A 22,239-nucleotide genomic window follows, 5' to 3' on the forward strand; every position below is an offset into this window, starting at 1 on the left:
TTTTTTTTTGAGACGGAGTCTTGCTCTGTCGCCCAGGCTGGAGTGCAGTGGCCGGATCTCAGCTCACTGCAAGCTCCGCCTCCCGGGTTCACGCCATTCTCCTGCCTCAGCCTCCCGAGTAGCTGGGACTACAGGCGCCCGCCACCTCGCCCGGCTAGTTTTTTGTATTTTTTAGTAGAGACGGGGTTTCACCGTGTTAGCCAGGATGGTCTCGATCTCCTGACCTTGTGATCCGCCCGTCTCGGCCTCCCAAAGTGCTGGGATTACAGGCTTGAGCCACCGCGCCCGGCCAACAGTCATCTTTTAATAGTCCAAGCAAATAATAACACAAGTATAATGCCATTTTCTTGGCTTTCTTTTGTCTTTAGTACAAGTTCCTGTGTAGTTGTACATAATCAATATATTGGAGCAGATTTCCCCTGGAGTAATTTCACATTTGTGGTGGAATACAATTATGTGGAAGACTCTTGTTGGACTAAACACTGCAAAGATTTGAATATTCCTTACATGGCCTTTAAAGTGATTCTTCCAGACACAGTTTTTAAAAGTAAGAATATAAACCAAAATCCATTTCCTTTTTTGCTTTATTAGAATGAAAATTTTCTATTTTCTCTTTATGATCTATGGATAAAAATAAGCTGTGACATTAGAAGCCTTGAGTTCAACCTCTAACCCCACCACTATCTGTGTGACCTGCGGTAGTCCTTTAACGGTCTCTTACCTCGTAGTCCTCATTTGTAAAGTAAGCTTTACTAATTATATGTTTTCATTCCTTTATCTAACTTCTAAATTTTACTTATAATAGCACAATTTTATTACATTTATATCCAATCTTAATCTGATGGCTTTTATGCAATAGTATTTTTTATTGATTTTTAGGGGACAATTGTGTAATAGTATGCTAACTGATTCAGAAAATTGTAATATGCAAAACAAATTATCTACAAATACTTAGAAAAAAGTCTAAACCACTTCATATGTCAGTTTATTTCTTTGTATTTGTCAGTAACACCTCATATGACTAAGGCTGTGAATTCTCAGATCCATAAGTCTGATACATTTTTGAGTATAAAACACACTCAGTGTGAGAGTGCATCTCTCTCAGTACTTGCCATCAATTATTTTCTATTCACCTCAAATATGAGTGGGAAGTCTAAATAGATTCTGAGACATTCCAACTCAATTCTAAAAATATGGTCACTATAATGGTTTCTTTGGAATTGATCTTGTGTAACTATTCTTTTATAAATTAACTGTGTATGCCTTTTGACCATGTATCTATTGAGGTATTTATTCTTTTCTTATTGATCTGTAAAATGTTTTCCCTATAGGTTATTGCACATAATTTAAAATCTTTATGTAAATCAGTATATATTTATACAGCACATGTCCAATATATACTTAAGTGAATAAAGCAAGTTTCAACATTTCAGGTAGAGAATGACCCTAAGTTTTCTTTCTTTATTGAAGTGAGTGTACATGTGTGAGTATAAGCAGGAAGATATATTGAAAAAAGTCTGGAAATATATGCAAAACTCTGTTTTTACTGTATAGTGGTATTAGTAAACTCTATTAACTTATTTTTAGGTAGGATAACATGATTTTTATTTTCTTCTTCAAGCCTGTCTTTATTCTGTTTTTGATTTTTTATGCTGAATATTATTTTTATATTACTCCTACTTATCCTCATGTTTAGTAAAAAAAGAGAAAGAGCTGGGAGATGAGAATAAAAGAGAAATATTTGTAAATTTTCTCTTATTTAGGAAGCACCTTGTTGGATAGATTTGGAGGTTTTCTTTTGGAAATTCAGATTCCATATGTGTTTTTTGCATCTGAAGGACTTCTTAATACTCCAGACATACTTCAGCTGCTAGAATCCAAGTAAGTTATTGATTTCACAATTTTAACAAAATATATATGTGTGTGTGTGTGTGTGTGTGTGTGTGTGTGTATTCTGATAGGCTAAATATTATTGCTGTATATGTGGCTCCATGTGTCTATGATTCAAGTCTGGAATTATATCACAAAAAAATAGTTTTCCAGAGAGTTTATATCAATGTATATTTATTTCCCTATACCACACCCTCATAATTTTAGAATATTATATTTTTGGTAATATTTATCAATTTTATGGACAAAAATAATATTTGTTGTTTAAATTCATGTTTTACTTGCATTTCTTTTGTTACCAGCGAATATGAACATTTTATATGCTTTTTTTCTGTGAATTATATGTTCATGTCTTGAGTCATTGATAATATTGAGAATGAGTATTGTTTAGGGAACTTTACTGCCTGGGAAACAGGACTGTGAAGTTCTAAATGAATTCTCAAGGTTTTAAATCTTTAGATCTAAGGTCATACCAACATTAGACGTTATCAAATCGTGAAACACTTTATCATAACACACAAGTTGTCACAGGCATGTTGGACCTTGGGCTCCATATCAAGGAAGGATAATTGTACTGTTACCTTAGTTAAAATGCAGATGTATGTTCCATGCTTTTGTTTTTATATATTAAGGCTGTGGAGAATTCACAGAAAACTATGAGCTTATAAAAGGTAGTTAAGAGCATGATGGCATGTACCTGTAGTACCAGCCACTTAGGAGGCTGAGGTGGGAGGTTTGATTGAGCCCAGGAATTTAAGGCTACAGTTAGCCATGATAGTACCATTGTACTCCAGGCTGGGCAACAGAGCTGTCTCTAAAAATAATAACAATATATAGTAATAAAATAAAAAGTGCTTAAAATGTAAGTCATTTTTAAGGAATAAAAAAAGGAAATTCTGATAAATGCAGAATATTTTAGTCCCATAATGTTTTGATTTCATGAATTATGATTTAAAGAGCTAGAAAAAATTGGTCAAAACATTTGTAATAGTGTTATGTGCAGTAACATTTAGCACAATGCCTAAGGCAACACACATCTCAGCTGATTTGTTTAATATACTGAATAAATCGTAACTTTATGCTTCAAATTTTATAAAGTAGAACAAATTGACATGTAAAAGAAAAAGCATAGAAATCCAAATAACTTAACATTCAGGAGGACACTACAACTTTTCTTAAATAATTTTATTAGCATTTCATTTTTTCACTTAAGAATATTGTATTTTACAGCTATAACATCTCACTAGTAGAGAGAGAATGCAGTGAGTCATTGAAACTCTTCGGAAGTTCAGAGCGTTATGTAGTGGTAACAGTTGATGAACACACTGCCATAATTTTGCAGGTAAAACTAGGTAGAAAAAATATAAACTAAAATAGATTAAAATATATAGCTATGTAATTTGTTATTATCTTTTCTGTAGGAAGCTTAACTATAATCTATTAGTGATTTCTTCTAAATTTTGCAAATGGGCCACAAGTGCTAAAATCATCACTGTGGAAAATGACTATAATCAAACTTCTCTGATGCCTTATGGCTTTTTAACATACTTTAAGAAGATAGGGCAAATAAAGAATATTTAATATTGTGTATTAACCTATTTTAAGTGTATTTATAGAATAATTATAGTATTGAAAGCTTTAAAAAAGCAATTTCCAGCCACTTTATTTATTACAAAGAGATAATATATTAATTGATGATTGATAATATTGAATTTCCAATCATTCATTGCATTTCCAATGTAAATAGGAGTTGTCTCTAAGTAAGCTAGTTTTTAGAGAGAGAATTTCTCTTCAAAAATTCATATAGTTTGGAGTTTTCTATGTATAAATTCTTGGGTGAATCTCCCTGATACATTTGCTTGATTGAAGAACCAATTGAAAAGAAATTAATTTATTGGGGTGGGAGTAGGAGCAGAAACCAGGTTTGATGGTATGCAATATAAATATTGCAATATATTAATGGCCAATATGTGTTTTGATAAGCAAATGTTATAGGAATTATATGATGGAAAAATGCAACTCTATTAGAGATTTTTAAGAGATACTATGTCTTGTATATTTAAAGTTCTTAAACAATATTTTTCTGTTTGGCAAAACTGTTCGTTTGTTTTTAGAGATAGGGTCTCACACCATTGCCCAGCCTGGAGTGCAATGACACGATCATAGCTCACTGCAGCCTCGAACTCCTGGGCTAAAGTGATCCTCCTATCTCAGCCTCCCAAGTAGCTGGGACTACAGGCATGCTCCACCACACCCAGCTAATTTTTAAATTTTTTGTAGGGACAGCGTTGTGCTATGTTGCCCAGGGTGGTCTTGAACTCTTGGCTTCAAGTGATCCTCTCACTTCAGCCTCCCAAAGTGCTGGGATTATAAGCATGAGCTACCATGCCTGGCTGGCAAAACTGTTGTAGTCCAATTATATAACTTATTGTTAGAGGAAGGTCATTTTTTGAATTCCTTATCTATCAAAAATTACTTATGTTAAAGGAAAAGGAGATTCCATACCATTAGGTAGAGATTCCCAGAAAGTCCATTAACTGCTCCTTTCTTATCTCCCCTGAATAACCATGCAGTGTACATTATCTCATAGGTTTTAAACATATTTTCTGTTGCCTTTGGAGTGACCAGATCCTAGTCCACAAAGGACTTGCATCCACAAAGGACTAGGATCTGGTTATTCCAAAGGCAATAGAAAATTGGACTAGCCTATGGAGTGCCAAACTAGGGGCACTCCATAGGCTACTTTCTTCATAACTGGGACCTTGGGAGATTCAGGAGCCTTCCTTGCTGACGCTGTCATTAGGTGTTTTATGTCTACTGTAGCTTTTCTCCTACTACTTCCTGCACGATTTTAATTTTTCCATGAAATGGGGGCTCATACCCATGCCTCTTTTCAACTTATTTGTATGTCATAGATTCTTGAAATATGATAACATAATTCCATAATAACTGTTCAACCTAATGAATTTTTACATTTTCTTTATTTTCTTATAGGATCTAGAAGAATTGAATTGTGAGAAGGCATCAGACAATATCATTATGAGGCTGATGGCATTATCATTACAGTACAGATATTGTTGGATAATTTTATATACCAAAGAAACATTAAATTCAGAGTAGGTAAACATTTCTTCATCCAAAGTTATGTTTGTATTTCTTAAGCCTAAGTCCTCTTATTTGAATGGAAATAGCTATGCAATTTTCTGTGTGCTCATCTAGTTTGCTTTAAGTCAAGGATTCTCAAGTTGGAGGTATGATCACAGGAAAACAAATTTTGGAGATGATATATTTCCTTGGACATGCTATGAAAGCCATCCTCCCCTCCCCCATCTCACTAAGAATTGCTGCTTGAAGTATTTTATTATTTTGTAATTCTGGACTTGTCCGATTTCTGTCTAACTACTGTACTAAATTTTTTGTATACACTTGTTATCAGGTTGGTATAAGTTTGAATATAAGAGTCTAAATACCTTGGTTTTTATTCCTCCTTTTACTAACAAATAATCTCTAGCAAGTGATTTAGCCTGGTTTTACCCTTCTACCAGAACTGAAAAATAATAATTCCGGTCTAAAACCTTCATTTTGAAGAATAATAAAGGGTGTAAAACATTTTAAGCTTTGAACTTTCTTGTAAAGCATTTTAAGCTTTATCTGGAACTTGGACGTGTTCTTAGTAAATAACTGATTTGGAAATTTTTAAAAGTTGTTTTAGATTACTGTCTACCTATAGTTCTAGTAGTGCAATTGAGGTATAAGGGAGAATAAAAGGAGATTCAAACTTATTTTTACCCAGATTTTCATGAAAATAATTATCTAATACTCTGAGATAGTTTTATATTCAAGATGTAAACAGCAAATAAATATTCACAATCATATATTATAAAATATAACAATTTTCAGACCTCTAGATATCTCAGATTCATATTTTTAGAGAATGAGAACATTTAGGAAGTATCTTAATCAACTGACCAAATTAGGAAAACTGAAAATACAACAGAAATTGTTTGAATTACATTAGTGTTCATGCCATTAATTCTTGTTTGAGTGAGAGTGTCAGGGGTCCCTGAGACCATTCTGAGGTTTGATGGTTTGCTACAAGGACTCACAGAACTCAGTATATAGCTGTATTCATGGCTATAATTTATTACGGTGCAAGGTTACAATACAAAGGCCTATAATGCAAAGTCAGCAAAGGAAAAAAGCTCATGGGGCAAAGTCCAGAGGAAACTAGGAGGAAGCTTCTAAGAGTCCTCTCCTAGTAGAGTCATACAGGATGTGCTTAACTTCCTCAGCAATAAACTCTTATAACACTTGTAAAATTTTCTCTACCAGACCAGCTCATTAGAGACACAATGCCCAGGGTTTTTTTTTTTAAGGGCTGGTCAAGTAGGCACCCTCTGCCTGGCACTTAATCAAAGTTCTAGACTCTAAGAAGAAAAGCAGATGTTCAACAGAAACTACATTGTTTGTCAACAGTTTAGGCACAGTGTTCTTATCAGCTTCTCATATGGAAAGAGCTAATCTGAGAAAGAATTCAAAACAGGAAAGAAGAGTCAAGAAATAAAGAGAGCCATTATCTTGATGGTATTGTTTGAGTCCCAGGATCCAACAATGGCTTCCTCTGGACTTCTTCATAATATAAGCTAGTAATTTCCTCTTTGTTGCTTAGGGTACATAAAGTGGGTAAAGGTAGTAGAACTATCTACCCACAGTTCAGCACTTACATCTGACCTGCTTAGTAACCACAGAAGGAGAAGAGAAAGATGCATTTTCTAACAGTTTAGGGAACTCTGGGAGGATTCCATGTATCCTGGTTCTGGTCATGTGTCTATGTCTGAACCTGTTACTTTGACCGGGGGGATGGAGTATTCTAGTTGGCTAGGCTTTGGTCATAAAGCCATCCCTGGAGTCAGTAAAGGGATGGGTTAAGTTCGTCCCACAACACACACCTCCCCTAACACACACACCCTTAGCATCCCCTAGATTTGACAGTATTATTAAAGAATGGAGATGGAGATGTTTTTTCAAGAGTACAGAGTGGAAAAAAACACAGACAAATTTGCCACACTGGTGTTGTCTTAGCTAGGTTATTCTAAAAATATTATGAAATGTGGAAAATAAAATTAATTTTTAATAAATATAATCTAATATCAAATGAATAGAAATATAGTAATATAATTCTTTGTAGGTATCCACTTACAGAAAAGACACTTCATCACCTAGCACTGATTTATGCAGCTTTGGTTTCATTTGGGCTAAACTCTGAAGAACTGGATGTAAAGGTATTCTTTTCCTATGTGTTTCTTCATAAGTATTTTTTATAAACCAAAATTATACTCAAATTTAAGTGCCCAATGAGAAAAAGTGTTAAGCAAATGAGTTTAAAACTGTTTAAAAGCTAAATAAAGAATAGTTTTCAAATTAATAAATATTTTATCATTATTCTATTCCAAAAGGCTTTAGTTTAATGAATTTAAAATCATATTTCGTCTCTTTATTACTACTCAGATGTTTTCTAAACATAGCAGGATATGAATAAAAATAAATATCCCTTGATTAAAAATGTTCCTTATGAAAGATGTACTAAGCTTGTATCTGCTGTAAATGGAACTCTTAAGACATATACTAGAGGTAATATATTGGTGATCTCTAAGCATTCTCTTTCCTTGGTCCCCTTTTTCAGTGTCCCGCTCTGAAATTTAGACATTTGTCCAAGTTCAGGGCTCGGCACTGTTCCATTATCATATTACATTCTCTTCTTTATGAAATTAGAGATTTCCACAGATTTTGCTTTCATTTCTGAGTATAATTCTTAAAGTTTTCTTGACATTTCTTAAGGTCTGCACCTGTATTCTAGCAGACTACTGGGAATCTCCACGTGAATATCCAACAAGTACTTCAAACTCTACATGTCCAAAACACAGCTTCTCATCCTCCCACAAGCTTAGTTTATGGTATCATTATTCCAATTTATTTGGTAGCTAAATCTTCTTTTTAACACTGCAGTGTCTCTAGAATATGTCTCTCCTACTTCTGCTATTTCCCTAAATTCAGGTCTTTGTCACCTCACAGTTGGATTTTTAAAGTAGCTTCCTAACTAATATCCCTTTTCCACTCTTTCCCCACTTCAATCCATCACATATAGACACCAATTACATTTCCAAAATACAGCTGTGAATATTTCACTCACTAGACTATAAGCTCCTTAAAGGTAAGGAAACATGTTTATTCATTTTTTTTATTCCTGGAACCTAGCACAATGCCAGGTACATAGTAGTCTCTTGATAAAAATTTGCTTTTGATTTGAATTTCTTGCTCAAAGACTGTCCATAGCTTCCTACTTAAATCAACATAAAGTTCAAACTCAGCTGGATTCAAACTCTTCCACAATGTGGCCCTTAGCAATTCCTTCTTTAACATTATTGTACTCACTATTTACTGAATATGCCTCCATACTGTCACCTCTCAGCCTTTGCACAAACATGTCATTCTGGCCTGCCTTCCCCCAGGAATATTATTGCCCCATTCTCTTACCACTAACTGTCAGAGTTCTACCTGTCTTTCACTGCCCAGTTCAAACACTACCTATTTTAAGAAACTTGCCCGACATCATGCTACCTGACTTCAAACTATACAACAAGGCTACATTAACCAAAACAGCATGGTACTGGTACCAAAACAGAGATATAGACCAATGGAACAGAACAGAGCCCTCAGAAATAATATCACACATCTACAACCATCTGATCTTTGACAAACCTGACAAAAACAAGAAATGGGGAAAGGATTCCCTATTTAATAAATAGTGCTGGGAAAACTGGCTAGCCATATGTAGAAAGCTGAAACTGAATCTGTTCCTTACACCTTATACAAAAATTAATTCAAGATGGATTAAAGACTTAAATGTTAGACCTAAAACCATAAAAACCCTAGAAGAAAACCTAGGCAATACCATTTAGGACATAGGCGTGGGCAAGGACTTCATGTTTAAAACACCAAAAGCAATGGCAACAAAAGCCGAAATTGACAAATGGGATCTAATTAAACTAAAGAGCTTCTGCACAGCAAAAGAAACTACCATCAGAGTGAACAGGCAACCTATAGAATGGGAGAAGATTTTTACAATCTACCCATCTGACAAAGGGCTAATATCCAGAATCTACAAAGAACTTAAACAAATTTACAAGAAAAAAGCAAACGACCCCATCAAAAAGTGGGCAAAGGATAGGAACAGACACTTCTCAAACAAAGACATTTATGCAGCCAACAGACACAGGAAAAAATGCTCATCATCACTGGCCATCAGAGAAATGCAAATCAAAACCACAATGAGATACCATCTCACACCAGTTAGAATGGCAGTCATTAAAAAGTCAGCAAACAACAGGTGTTGGAGAGGATGTGGAGAAATAGGAACACTTTTACACTGTTGGTGGGACTGTAAACTAGTTCAACCATTGTGGAAGACAGTGTGGCGATTCCTCAAGGATCTAGAACTAGAAATATCATTTGACCCAGCCATCCCATTACTGGGTATATACCCAAAGGATTCTAAATCATGCTGCTATAAAGACACATGCACATGTATGTTTATTTGCTACTATTCACAGTAGCAAAGACTTGGAACCAACCCAAATGTCCATCAGTGATAGACTGGATTAAGAAAATGTGGCATGGCCGGGCACGGTGGCTCATGCCTGTAATCCCAGCACTTTGGGAGGCCGAGGCGGGCAGATCACAAGGTCAGGAGATCCAGACGATCCTGACTAACACAGTGAAACCCCGTCTCTACTAAAAATATATAAAATTAGCGGAGCATGGTGGCGGGCACCTGTAGTCCCAGCTACTCGGGAGGCTGAGGCAGGAGAATGGTGTGAACCCGGGAGGCGAAGCTTGCAGTGAGCTGAGATTGTGCCACTGCACTCCAGCCTGGGCAACAGAGCAAGACTCTGTCTCAAAAGAAAAAAAAAAAAGAAAATGTGGCACATATACACCATGGAATACCATGCAGCCATAAAAGAGGATGAGTTCATGTCCTTTGTAGGAACATGGATGAAGCTGGAAACCATCATTCTGAGCAAACTATTGTAAGGACAGAAAACCAAACACTGCATGTTCTCACTCAGAGATGGGAATCAAACAATGAGAACACTTGGACACAGGATGGGGAACATCACATACCGGGGCCTGTCATGGAGTGGGGGAAGGGAGAGGGATAGCATTAGGAGATATACCTAATGTAAATGACGAGTTAATGAGGGCAGCACTCCAATATGGCCCATGTATACATATGTAACAAACCTGCACGTTGTGCACATGTACCCTAGAACTTAAAGTACAATAATTAAAAAAGAAAGAAAGAAACTTGCACCAATCCTACTCTCTCAGGATACATCATCTCTCCTTCCATTCTCCTGCTAATACTTCATATCTTTATTATAGTATGGGGATATTTATTCATATATCTTCCACCCTGAAGGGTAAGAATGAGGTTCTTTTTATTTGTAAAACCTAGCAGCTAGCATAGTGCTTTGCACAAAGCAAAAACATTCAATAAATGTCTACTAAGTGGAATTCAATCAAAGTACTGCTTGCTAAGAAAATCAACAAATGATCTGTTTGAACTAGAATTCCAGATAATTTTGTTTCTGTGCTGCATACTAAACAAAAATAAAATTCTTAGAAAAGTTACCTAAATAAGTGAATGACAAATGTAAATTTGTCTCTAGTGAGGTCTTACCACTTATTTAGCCTCTTCTCTTCCCAGCTCAGGGTAAACCATTACGGGCAAAATATGCTTTAGAAAAATTTTTTCCTCTATACAGGGGGCATATGATATCCGTGAATGATCCTATATTCAAGTACAGTCACATGGCCCAGGAAGGGCATGATCCAAAGAAGGCATTTGGGGATGAAATAGGAGTACTGCCTAGGAGCAATCCATTCCAAACAAGTCTGTTTCCATCTGGATCAAACTATTCTAAAAGCTTTTCAGGTTTTACATAATAATCCAAAAAGCAGGTCATTTTTTCAATGGATGTTGAGAGGCAACTGTGGTCAATTTGCTCTTACTCTATTATCAGTATGTCCTCAGTACTCATAAGCCTCCTGTTTTCCTGACTTGATGACATTGTTGTATTAAAGGAGGCTCCCTGGACTTATACTATTTTAGAACGTATTGTTGCTTTACCTTACTTTATTTAGTAGCATGGCTTTTGATCTCTTAGATCACATCAGGACCATTAGCACCTTTTTATTTTCAGGCATCTGAAGGACCTGCAAATCAAGGAAGTATTAGGAAGTTTAAGAATATTTTCTTAAGTTAAAAGAAAATACTGCCTGTAATCCCAGCACTTTGGGAGGCCGAGACGGGCGGATCACGAGGTCAGGAGATCGAGACCATCCTGGCTAACCCGGTGAAACCCCGTCTCTACTAAAAAAAAAAAAACAAACAAAAAAAACAAAAAACTAGCCGGGCGAGATGGCGGGCGCCTGTAGTCCCAGCTACTCGGGAGGCTGAGGCAGGAGAATGGCGTGAACCCGGGAGGCGGAGCTTGCAGTGAGCTGAGATCCAGCCACGGCACTCCAGCCTGGGCCACAGAGCGAGACTCCGTTTAAAAAAAAAAAAAAAAGAAAAAGAAAATACTGCTAGTAGTGTTATGCTAAGTGTTATTCCAATTTTTTAAAAGTTCTGTAATTTTCTTATGAACTGTCTTTGCAGAAAAATGCATAAATACACACGTGCAAAATTTTTCAAACAAATTAAGGAGGTTCCTGAATTCCCACATCTAGCCATGAGCCCCAGAATTCCTGCCCTAATAAATTAATCATCATTACCACCATCATAAAATTATGGCTTTTAACCCTTTTCCCATTTGCCCTGAGAATCCTCGCCAGCCAGGCTTGTTGCTGCAGTGTTTACCCCGAGATAACTTTGCCACGCAATATCTCGTTTTTGTTATTATTTTTGCATACTCTAGTATATCAACTTAGGAAACAAAAGACATCTTTCTATTTATAGCATTCTATTTTTAGTAGTGGTATTTCCATTACCAAATATAGTAATTCTCAATCCCTGAAAATGTCAAATCCTAGAAAACATAGCATTCCTACTTGTGATGTTAACATCATTCTCAAACAGTTGTTGGCTGAAGAGTCCATTGATGAATCTGATTTTTCTGAAATAGAAAATTCTCATGATTCAGATGATTCTGATGTTAGTTCTGTTTAGAAATAACTCCAAGCACAGTTTTTATATTTTATTTTCACATCGAAAATCAGTTAGATTTGCTTCAGCCTCAAAGAGCATGTTTATGTAAAATTACATGAGTGCTGCATTTTTTTTTCCTAAATGGGAAAAGGGTTAAAATAAAGTTTATATATTTAAATGAAAGTGTCATATCTTCTCAAAACATCCAAAACTAGCAATTAAGTACATTTGGAATTGAACAATGTATTTCTGTGTACTCTCCCTATATAATGTCATTTAAAGAAAATCCTTTAAAATGCATGTACTCCCCAGGTGTGTACTAACCGTTTTGTATTTGTTATTCTTATAAAAGGAAAAAAATCATAATTATTTTGTGAGATTTCTACGGTTTACTAAATTTCCACTATGGTACAGGATATTTATATTTCCAAGATAGGATTATTTGGGGCAGTATTTCTCTGTTCACATTAGACTGCTAACTCATGAACTATCTTTCCTTCAATCAAATTTAAAAGATGAAGAAGAAAAGAAAGAAATGAAAGCAGAAGAAGAAGGCTGATATTTCAGAAGAGAGAAGGGAATGGAGGAAAACAGTGTCAGACAGGAAACAGAGGATATTATGAAATTATTTTTTCTTTACTTTTTCTCTTACTACTGTACTAATGGGAAAAATATTTTTTAGAATTGTGTAATATACACAAACACCACATTTTTGGCAGGGGTATCTTAGAATCAGTAAGCCAATATTAGATGAGCAATTCCCAAAATGCTGGGAATGACTACTCTAAATCAAAACCTTATTTTTTCTTTTTTGAATACAAGATCAATTTCATTTATAAGTATCCTTATTTTTGAACTTTGTCTTTGAAAAATCTTGCACTATATTTTTAAAATTCTTATTTTAATTGAAAACTATTAGGTTTAACTTTTGGAAACAACAAAATAGTAATATTACTAGTGATATTCAAATTGCTGATTTTTCTAATATAGTTGAAATATAACACTGTATTTTAATGACTCTATTACTAAATGCCAAATGAAATGAAAATGATTTAGTTCCAAAAATTAAAAATACAAGGATATCATATTTAAATAAGGAAGGAAAATTGGTTATCCTCATAAATAAAATGTCCTGGATGTAGGATAAACCAACAGTTTCTATCTAAAATAGTGTTAAAGATTAGAATCTGCTGTTGTTTAATTTTATCTTCTAATTACAAACTATTTTTTTAATATTATATTTTGATTCCTAGTATTTCCTATAATCTAACATAAAAAAATATTTTTAGCTTGTAATTGCCCCAGGAGTAGAAGCAACTGCCTTGATAATTCGACAAATTGCTGACCACAATTTAATGACCTCAAAGAGAGATCCTCATGAATGGTTGGATAAATCCTGGCTTGAAGTTTCACCATCTGAGGTATATTTTCTAAATGTATAAATTAGATATTTGCAAAACAAATATAAAAACCTGTATTTGAATTTACTTTCTGGTAACATTTTTCCCCCAAATGTCTCAAATTGAGTCGTAGGTACAATGACAAAAATTTTAATCTGCTGCAACGAGTAAAATAAAATGGATCACTTTCGAAAGACTACTGACTATTTCTTAAACTCTTTTCTAGGAAGAAATGTACTTACTTGATTTTCCATGTGTTAACCCATTGGTGGCTCAGCTCATGCTAAATAAAGGACCTTCACTGCATTGGATATTATTAGCAACTCTGTGTCAACTTCAGGAACTCCTACCTGAAGTCCCAGAAAAAGTGTTAAAGGTTAGTTATTTGAGATCTGTATTATGATAGGAATTTATTTCCTTTCTATTTAAGTATCTGTTCTTACAATAGGATTTTTTAAATGAAGGTATACAAGTTTAATTGTTTTGGACTTCAAATAGCAAAGAAATAATTTACTTGAGCTAAATTTCATGCAGACTTTTCATTAGCTATCAATTATACATTTTATTTTATTTTATTTTATTTTTTATTTATTTATTGTTTTTGAGACGGAGTTTCACTCTTGTTGCCCAGGCTGGAGTGCAATGGTGCAATCTCAGCTCACTGCAACCTCCACCTCCCAGGTTCAAGAGATTTTCCTGCCTCAGCCTCCCAAGGAGCTGGGATTATAGGCATACACCACCATGCCCGGCTAATTTTGAAATTTTTTTTTTTTTAGTAGAGATGGGGTTTCACCATGTTGGTCAGTCTGGTCTCGAACTTCTGACCTCAGGTGATCCACCCACTTCGGCCTCCCAAAGTGCTGGGATTACAGTATTTTTTCTTTTTTTGAGATGGAGTCTCTCTCTGTCACCTAGGCTGGAGTGCAGTGGCTTGATCTCGGCTCACTGCAATCTCCACTTCCTGGGTTCAAGCGATTCTCGTGCCTCAGCCTCCCGACCAGCTGGGACTGCAGGTGTGCACCACCACACCTGGCTAAGTTTCGTACTTTTAGTGGAGACAGAGTTTCACCATGTTGGCCAGGCTGGTTTTGAACTTCTGACCTCAGGTGATCTAACAGCCTTGGCCTCCCAAAATGCTAGGATTACAGGCATGAGCCATAAACCCCAGCCTATATTATACATTCTAAAGCTATTTTATACAGATAAATTCAATATAATCAGCTTTAAATCATTTTGGAATATTGTGCTCACAGAAAATTCAATTATATACCCTATTCACATGTATTTACATTACCTCTTCCAAACAGTCCTAACACACACTTCATTGTAGCTGTAAAGATAACTTTAGCCTTACTGGTAATATTTTAGAATTCTTATCAAGGAAATAATATTCATGTATAAGATAATAGTATTCTTATCAAGGAAATAGTATACATGTAGAATTGTATAATTAAAAATTCTATTGTATTTGCTGTGAGCCTAAAATTGTTCTGAAAAATAGACTATTAAAAAATCTATTACAAGTGATTAGAAAATATGTATGAATTACAATGAGTTTTTCTTTTAATAGAACCTAATGATTTCACGTTGTTAATACCTGGATCAATGTAATATCTATGAATAGACTACTTATTTATATTTTGCCTTCTTTCCATATAGATAAGCATCATTATTCATATTTACTAAACTGATGTTTGCATTATATTAATTCATTTTTTAGCATTTTTGTAGCATCACTTCCCTATTCAAGATTAGTTCTTCTTCTGTAACAAAATCACCGCAAATTTCATCACCTCAGGACAACAGGAATCGGATTAGTACCTTGTCTTCTCGGAGTTCAGCTTCTGATTTAGACTCTGTCATTCAAGAACATAATGAATATTGTCAGTATTTAGGATTAGGAGAGACAGTGCAGGAAGACAAAACCACCACTTTGAATGACAATTCTTCCATTATGGAACTAAAAGAAATCTCAGGTTTTTTACCACCTGTGACTTCATATAATCAGACCAGCTACTGGAAAGACTCTAGCTGTAAACCTAATATAGTGCAGAATACTCCTTTTCTAATTAATATAGAATCAAGGAGACCGGCTTATAACTCCTTTCTAAACCACAGTGATTCAGAGTCAGATGTCTTTTCTTTGGGTCTAACACAAACAAACTGTGAAACTATAAAATCACCAAGTGACGCTCAGAAGAGAGTGTCAATTGTCCCCCGTTTTATAAATTCTCAGAAAAGGAGAACACATGAAGCAAAAGGTTTCATAAATAAAGAAGTATCTGACCCTATCTTTTCACTAGAGGGCTCTCATTCCCCTCTTCATTGGAACTTAAAGAAAACTATATGGGAACAAGAGAATCACCCGTTCAACTTACAATATGGTGCAGAGCAGACTACATGTAACAGATTGTACTCTCAGAAAGGTAATTTATTCACTGATCAGCAAAAATGTCTATCAGATGAGTTTGAAGGCCTCACATATGAAAGTTCAAATGATGAGACTTTCTGGAGAGAATTACCATCTGTCCCCAGTTTGGATTTATTTTGTGCTTCTGATTCTAATGCAAATCAAAAAGAATTCAACAGCCTTTACTTCTACCAAAGAGCTGGAAAAAGTTTAGGACAGAAAAGGCATCCTGAATCTTCATTTAACTCAGGAGACAAGGAATCATTAACAGGTAACACTATCCAATAGTTGATAAAACTACTCTCAAATTTAATTTTAAAAGAGAAAACCATCTCCAAATTTAACCTTTTTTTTTTGTTTTAATTACTATACTTAAAAAACTTCTCTAATAACTGTTGAGTAAAAGAGAAACTCTAAACTCTAAAATAAATGCAAAGAAAATATACTGTGTTAAATTCTTATAGCCTTAAGTGAACTAAGCATTCAACTTAAGAAGTTAAAAATAAAAGCAGTGCAACTCTAAGTAAAGCAGGAGACTAAAATCAACAAAGATTAAACAGAGGAATCAGTGAATTAGAAAATTAACCTCTTTGTGGGGTAGGTATATTTAATTGAACATTTATTAACAAAGCCTAATTAGGTGCCAGTCTCTATTCTAAGTCATTTATTGGATTATTTACTTTAATTCTAACAATTCTATTAAATAGGCACTATTATTAGCTCCATTCTAGTGGAAGTTTTTGAGTTGTCTGAACATTTAAGCTTATCAAATTTTTAAAAGAACAATTTAATTTTCTTATTTCTAGTGATTCTAGCTTTTCTTTCAGTGTCATTTCGTATTGCATTGGCCCAAGCATCTAAAACAAGATATTAAGTTCTAACGGCCATACAAAGGTGGCCTTCCCCAGGATAGGAGAAAAAGGGGAGGCCAGAGGGAAGCTGAGGTTTCAAACTTCTTTTTTTCATAGGTTTTTTTGTGAGGCCTGAGAGGGGCCAGGAAAATCTTGTATTCTTTGTTTTGTTTTAAAAAGACCTCCCAGATTGTATAAGCTCCAGGACTTGTAATACTTGGATTTGCTCTAGTTTAATAGTTACAACTTGTTTTGTTCCTCACTTTAATGGGAAGTATTCTGTGTCTAGTTTTGTAAAAACTTCTGTGAAAAATAGATGCTAAATTTTATCCAAACTCATTTTAGTACATATTGGGAAAAATCAAATGTGTTTTCTCTATTGACCTATTCATGTCAAAGATTATATTCACAGGTTTACTAGTATTAAATTATCTTTGCGATTTCTGTGATAAACATAACTGGTTTTGGAGGGATGATTCTTTATTTTTTAAATTTTTGTATTTTTGTTTTATTTAATATTTCATGCTACCTTGTCTAAGAGATTTTTTTTTTTTTTTTTTTTGTAAGACAGGGTCTCCCTCTGTGGCCCAGGCTGGAGTGCAGTGGCATGATCGGCTCACTGCCACCCCCACCTTTTGGGCTCAAGCGATCGTCCCATCTTAGCCTCCCAAGTAGCTGGGATTACAGGCACACACCACCATGCCTGGCTAATTTGTTGCTATTTTTAGTAGAGACAGGGTTTTGTTATGTTGTCCAGGCTGGTCTCAAACTCCTGGGCTTAAGCGATCTACCCGCCTTGGTCTCCCACAGTGCTGGGATTACAGGAGTGAGCCACTGGGCCTGGCCTAAGAGATTCTTTTAACACGCTGTTAAATACGGTAGCTAATATTTATTTATGATTTTCATGTCCACATTCATGATATTAGATTGTGTTCTTTATTTGTGCCTTATCACATTTTGACATAAACGTTATGCTAACTTCATAAAACTGGATGAAAATTTCGTATTTTTCTACTCTGAAACAAAATATGCATGTGAATTACTATATGTTCTTGAACACAGGGCACTCCAGTATATGACCTCCCATTTTTCAATGAGAAGACCCAGAAGTCGTTTTTAAATAAATTCTAACATTAACTGTTAGAAAAAGCTTAAAGCTTATAGGTATATGAGTAGAATGGTCAAACATCTACCTATATTTTAATTCATTAATTTAGTTATATATTTTTAAATCACATACTCTATAAAATAATGTCAATTTAGAAACATTAATTTCTTCCAATTTCCAAGTTATTTCCATGAGATAATTTTATTCAAACATTTCACATGACTCTTTGATACTAATATCTACATTCAATATGACCAATTTTATTTAACTGGTTTTCCATAGTACATCATTACCTCCAAATACATTGCTTAAGATACAACACTTTTTGAATTAATATTGGCACAGCCCTGGAAAATTTATCCAAAGCCATTAGTATAACCCATAACCTCAAGATAATTTTCCATTTGTCCTGAAGTGTATATATGGGATCTCCATGGTATAATTGCTTACTACATTGCTTTATTTTTATTTTTTGTCATGTCTGTTTAACAAAATACATTGCTTTTAAAACTTATTATTATTATTATTATTATTGACAGAGTCTTGCTGTGTCACCCAGGCTGAATCATCCTTCCTCAACCTCTTGAGTAGCTGGGACAAAAGGCACGCACCATCACACCCAGCTAATTTTTGTATTTTTTATAAAGGCAAGGTCTTGCCATGTTGCCCAGTCTGGTCTCAAACTCTTGGGCTCAAGCAGTCTGCCTGCCTCAGCCTTCCAAAGTGCTGGGATTACAGGTGTGAACTACTGCACTCCACCCTGCCTTTTAAACTTTTACATAATGGTACCCTAACTCTTGCAATTATGAGATTATATCCCCAGGGATAATTATTAAAACTGTTTCATAATTTTTAGTTTTCCATTTTACTGATTTCATAATCAGCCTCTGTAAGTATCCAAATCTGGAATTTTTCACGTAAATGTATCATATATAAAAAAGTCATATAAGGTGAGTTCTTACATGATCACCAGCTATCATTCATCAGGGCTTAGAATAAATTTCATATTACAGCTGTGGGTCAAGGATCAAGCTCATGAGGGAAAACTTAAAAGCAAGAGTATTAAAAATGGCATATTAAAGACTCTGGAATGGCAGCTGAATATGAGCTACTAATACTATTTTTAAATATGGTATTCTAATTTTTATTTTTTTCTTATTGATCTATTATAAATTTTTTCTTTGAGCCAAGAGTGGGGTTTTTCTCATGTTGTTGGGGTTTTTTTGAACTTTTGTTATTTCTGACAACTGCATTGTTGTCAGTTTATTATTTACTCCTTCCATTTATTAATGATGATTCTTTATCCAACTTGGCAAGGATGTAGTGAATTTTGCTTATAAAGTCCAAAATGCTGGTAATCTCTTCAAAACTGTTTTCATCTGTGAATGTACTTGGGATACTTTGTATTGGTTAACTGGAAATTTGTGTGTGCTTTATAATTGAACACGTGGATACTAATATAGGGATAACTATATATGGATATCCATATATAAATAATATATGGATGATAAATTGGAGTTATTAAATAGGTGCAAAATATACATTCATTTCATGGGAAAGCTTCCTGGCAGCTATAGAAAAAGAAATTTAAGCGTTTTTAGAAATTTTAGAATTGGCTGTGAGAGATTAATATCCAGAAAAAAACATTGTTTCTATCACATTGGTAGCTTAAAATCAGCCATGGTGGGGGTCTTCATATCAGAAAAATTGGCAGATGCTACAAATCACGCCTTTCCTTGTTTCCCCCACACCACCCCGAGAGCTGGTTGTTAAACATTTACCAGCATGCTACTGATAGTCCAGGTTCTCCCACAGTTCTACAGCGAAAGACCAAGGTCCTGTCATCATTAATATTCCCTGTATTTCATCTAATTGTTTACTTAAGGATTCTTTAGCTCCTCAGTTAAAGATTTGTTTTCAGACATGCCTTTAAAGACATGAATTTATAGATAGATTCCTAAACACATAACCTCTCCCTGAAAAGAAATATGTCCCTAGTGAAAATGGTATTCCCTAGAGGGTATATGTTCATGAGAAGAAAATTAGCCCAAGTGAGAAAAAGCTGCAGTCAGGAATAGAAGGGCAAACCAGAAAAAAAAAAAAAAAGAATTAAAAAAAAAAAAAAACTGACAGAATTGTATACACTTGCACCACAAAAATGGATACAAGGTACACCAGGCAATATGTCTTTGTTTTAGGTTCAAAGTCTGTCAAAATGAGCCTCTAATTTATATCCTAATTAATGAGGACTTATTGGAAACGTTCAGGAATTAGGAAGCCCTGCCTGAGTTGCTTCCCAAACCATTTTGGATCGTTTTTACTTAAAAATGTTAAAATTAGAAGAGAACTTAGAGATTACGTATTATAACTTTTCATTTCACAGAAGAGAAAATTGAAATCCAGGGAGATTTAACTACTTGTACAAGGCATGAGCATAAAAATATATGCATTTATCACTAATTTTTAATACCGGGCCATTAGGTTCAGAGGCATTTATGTTAAAAACACACTTTTTAATAGTTATTATTTTATCCCTGTTGGGAAATTTTGACACTTTGTAGATGATGATGAAGACACAAAATCCATTTGAACAGTGAGGAAAACATACCTATACTTCAGCCGGGCGTGTTGGCTCACACCTGTAATCCCAGCACTCTGAATGGCCGAGGCGGGTGGATCACCTGAGGTCAGGAGTTTGAGACTAGCTTGCCCAACATGGCAAAACGTGTCTCTACTAAAAATACAAAAAATTAGCCAGGCGTGGTTGCAGGTGCCTGTAATCCCAGCTACCCGGGAGGCTGAGGGAAGAGAATTGCTTGAACTCAGGAGGCAGAGGTTGCAGTGAGCCAAGATTGTGCCACTACACTCCAGCCTGGGTGACAAGGGCAAAATTCTGTCTCAAAAAAAAAAAAAAAAAAAAAAGGAAAAGAAAAAAACCTATACTTTACTATTGTAAGCAATAAAATGGTTTTCCTTTTTCTCCTTTTAACAGGTTTTATGTACTCACAAGTACCACAATTCAAAAAACGACGTCTAGCCTATGAAAAAGTCCCGGGTAGAGTTGATGGGCAGACTCGGCTGAGGTTTTTTTGAAGGAGGAGAAGAGCAATGTTACATGCAATATTGTACTGTTTTTGATGCTAATCCACTAGCAAAATTATTTAGATTTATACACTAAAGAAAATGCGATTGTTCATACATGTCTCAGTGTTTCTGTATTAAATATTCATAATATGTATTCTGCCCTATGGTTTGCTTCTTTGTAAGTTAAACATTCTAATTTATCAATTAGTAGAATAATTATCATAAGATTCAAAATGTCTTCCAGACACCCCTACACACAAGACATTTAAATGAGTCTCCAACAGAGCCTGACCCTTTGAGTCAGGAAGTGAAGATCACTGCAGTTAACCCTCCCACATCAAGGAAGTTAAAACCTAGGACAAAATTGAAGTTAGAAAACTTCCAACTTAAAGTATTGTTTTCTGTAAACACAATTTAAGAACAAATGACTAAGATGAAGTATTTGCAACCCAGATAATAGGAAAAAAAGTTCACATTCCTCATATTTAAAGAATTCCTACAAACTGATAGAAAGAAGACAACCTGATAGAAGAATGGGCAAAATATATGAATAGATATTTCCTCAGAAAAAAACAAACATTGTCAATAAACATTTGAAACACAATGAAGTTTCATTACGTATTAGACAAATGCAAATTAAAACAATGTTACTGTTTTTTCACCTATCAGTTGCCAAAATTTTTGAATATTCACACTATCTAATATCTACATATTGAAGAAAAGAACACTTTCCTATATTATTTGTACAGCTTCTTTAGCGCAGTTTGTGTAAACCCACTAAGATGAAAAATGCTCCTATCTTTTGACTCAACAACCACATTTCCAGGAATCTGTCTTAAAGAAATATCCAATTACACAATGAAATACCATATAATTTGTAATAGTTAAAAATTATAGACAATAAAAATGCTGTCAGTAGGGGAATAGACCAACAACTTAAGACTATAGAATACCATGAAACCATTAGAAGAAAGTAAGTCTGTGTGCTCTGACAAGGCAGGATGTCCATAACATAAAGTAAAAAAAAAAAAAAAAAAGGGGGGAAACAATATATAAAATACTGTATGTTGCACAACTCATTTCTGTTTTTTTAAAATAGACCTTTGAAAATTCAAAAATTTTCCAAAATGATCACTGTATCAGGGAACAATGTGGGCATAAGATGAATTTCACATTCTGATATGCAATTTTGTTCACAAGAAACACTAGGTGAACTCAAAAACGATACCCAACTGAAATAAGCTGGATAGGAATACACAAAACACACACACACACACCACACTTCA

The 22,239-nt window shown here is 34.7% G+C and overlaps 1 protein-coding gene across 2 annotated transcripts in view; it reads left to right on the top strand.

Annotated features, from left to right (window-relative positions):
* C15H9orf84 (chromosome 15 C9orf84 homolog) overlaps window positions 1-21,107 on the top strand; it is a 106,569-nt gene extending 85,462 nt beyond the window's left edge. For both annotated transcript variants that reach the window (XM_025359850.1, XM_025359851.1), the window contains 9 exons: window positions 369-547; window positions 1,764-1,881; window positions 3,121-3,232; window positions 4,885-5,006; window positions 7,079-7,172; window positions 13,390-13,521; window positions 13,727-13,876; window positions 15,221-16,181; window positions 20,862-21,107. In XM_025359850.1, the coding sequence (XP_025215635.1) occupies window positions 369-547; window positions 1,764-1,881; window positions 3,121-3,232; window positions 4,885-5,006; window positions 7,079-7,172; window positions 13,390-13,521; window positions 13,727-13,876; window positions 15,221-16,181; window positions 20,862-20,962 (1,969 nt within the window). In that variant the 3' untranslated portion in view covers window positions 20,963-21,107. The remainder of the gene's footprint in view (window positions 1-368; window positions 548-1,763; window positions 1,882-3,120; window positions 3,233-4,884; window positions 5,007-7,078; window positions 7,173-13,389; window positions 13,522-13,726; window positions 13,877-15,220; window positions 16,182-20,861) is intronic.
* Window positions 21,108-22,239: the final 1,132 nt, after the last annotated feature.

Source organism: Theropithecus gelada, chromosome 15, assembly GCF_003255815.1.
Source record: "Theropithecus gelada isolate Dixy chromosome 15, Tgel_1.0, whole genome shotgun sequence".
NCBI classification, from domain to species: domain Eukaryota; kingdom Metazoa; phylum Chordata; class Mammalia; order Primates; family Cercopithecidae; genus Theropithecus; species Theropithecus gelada.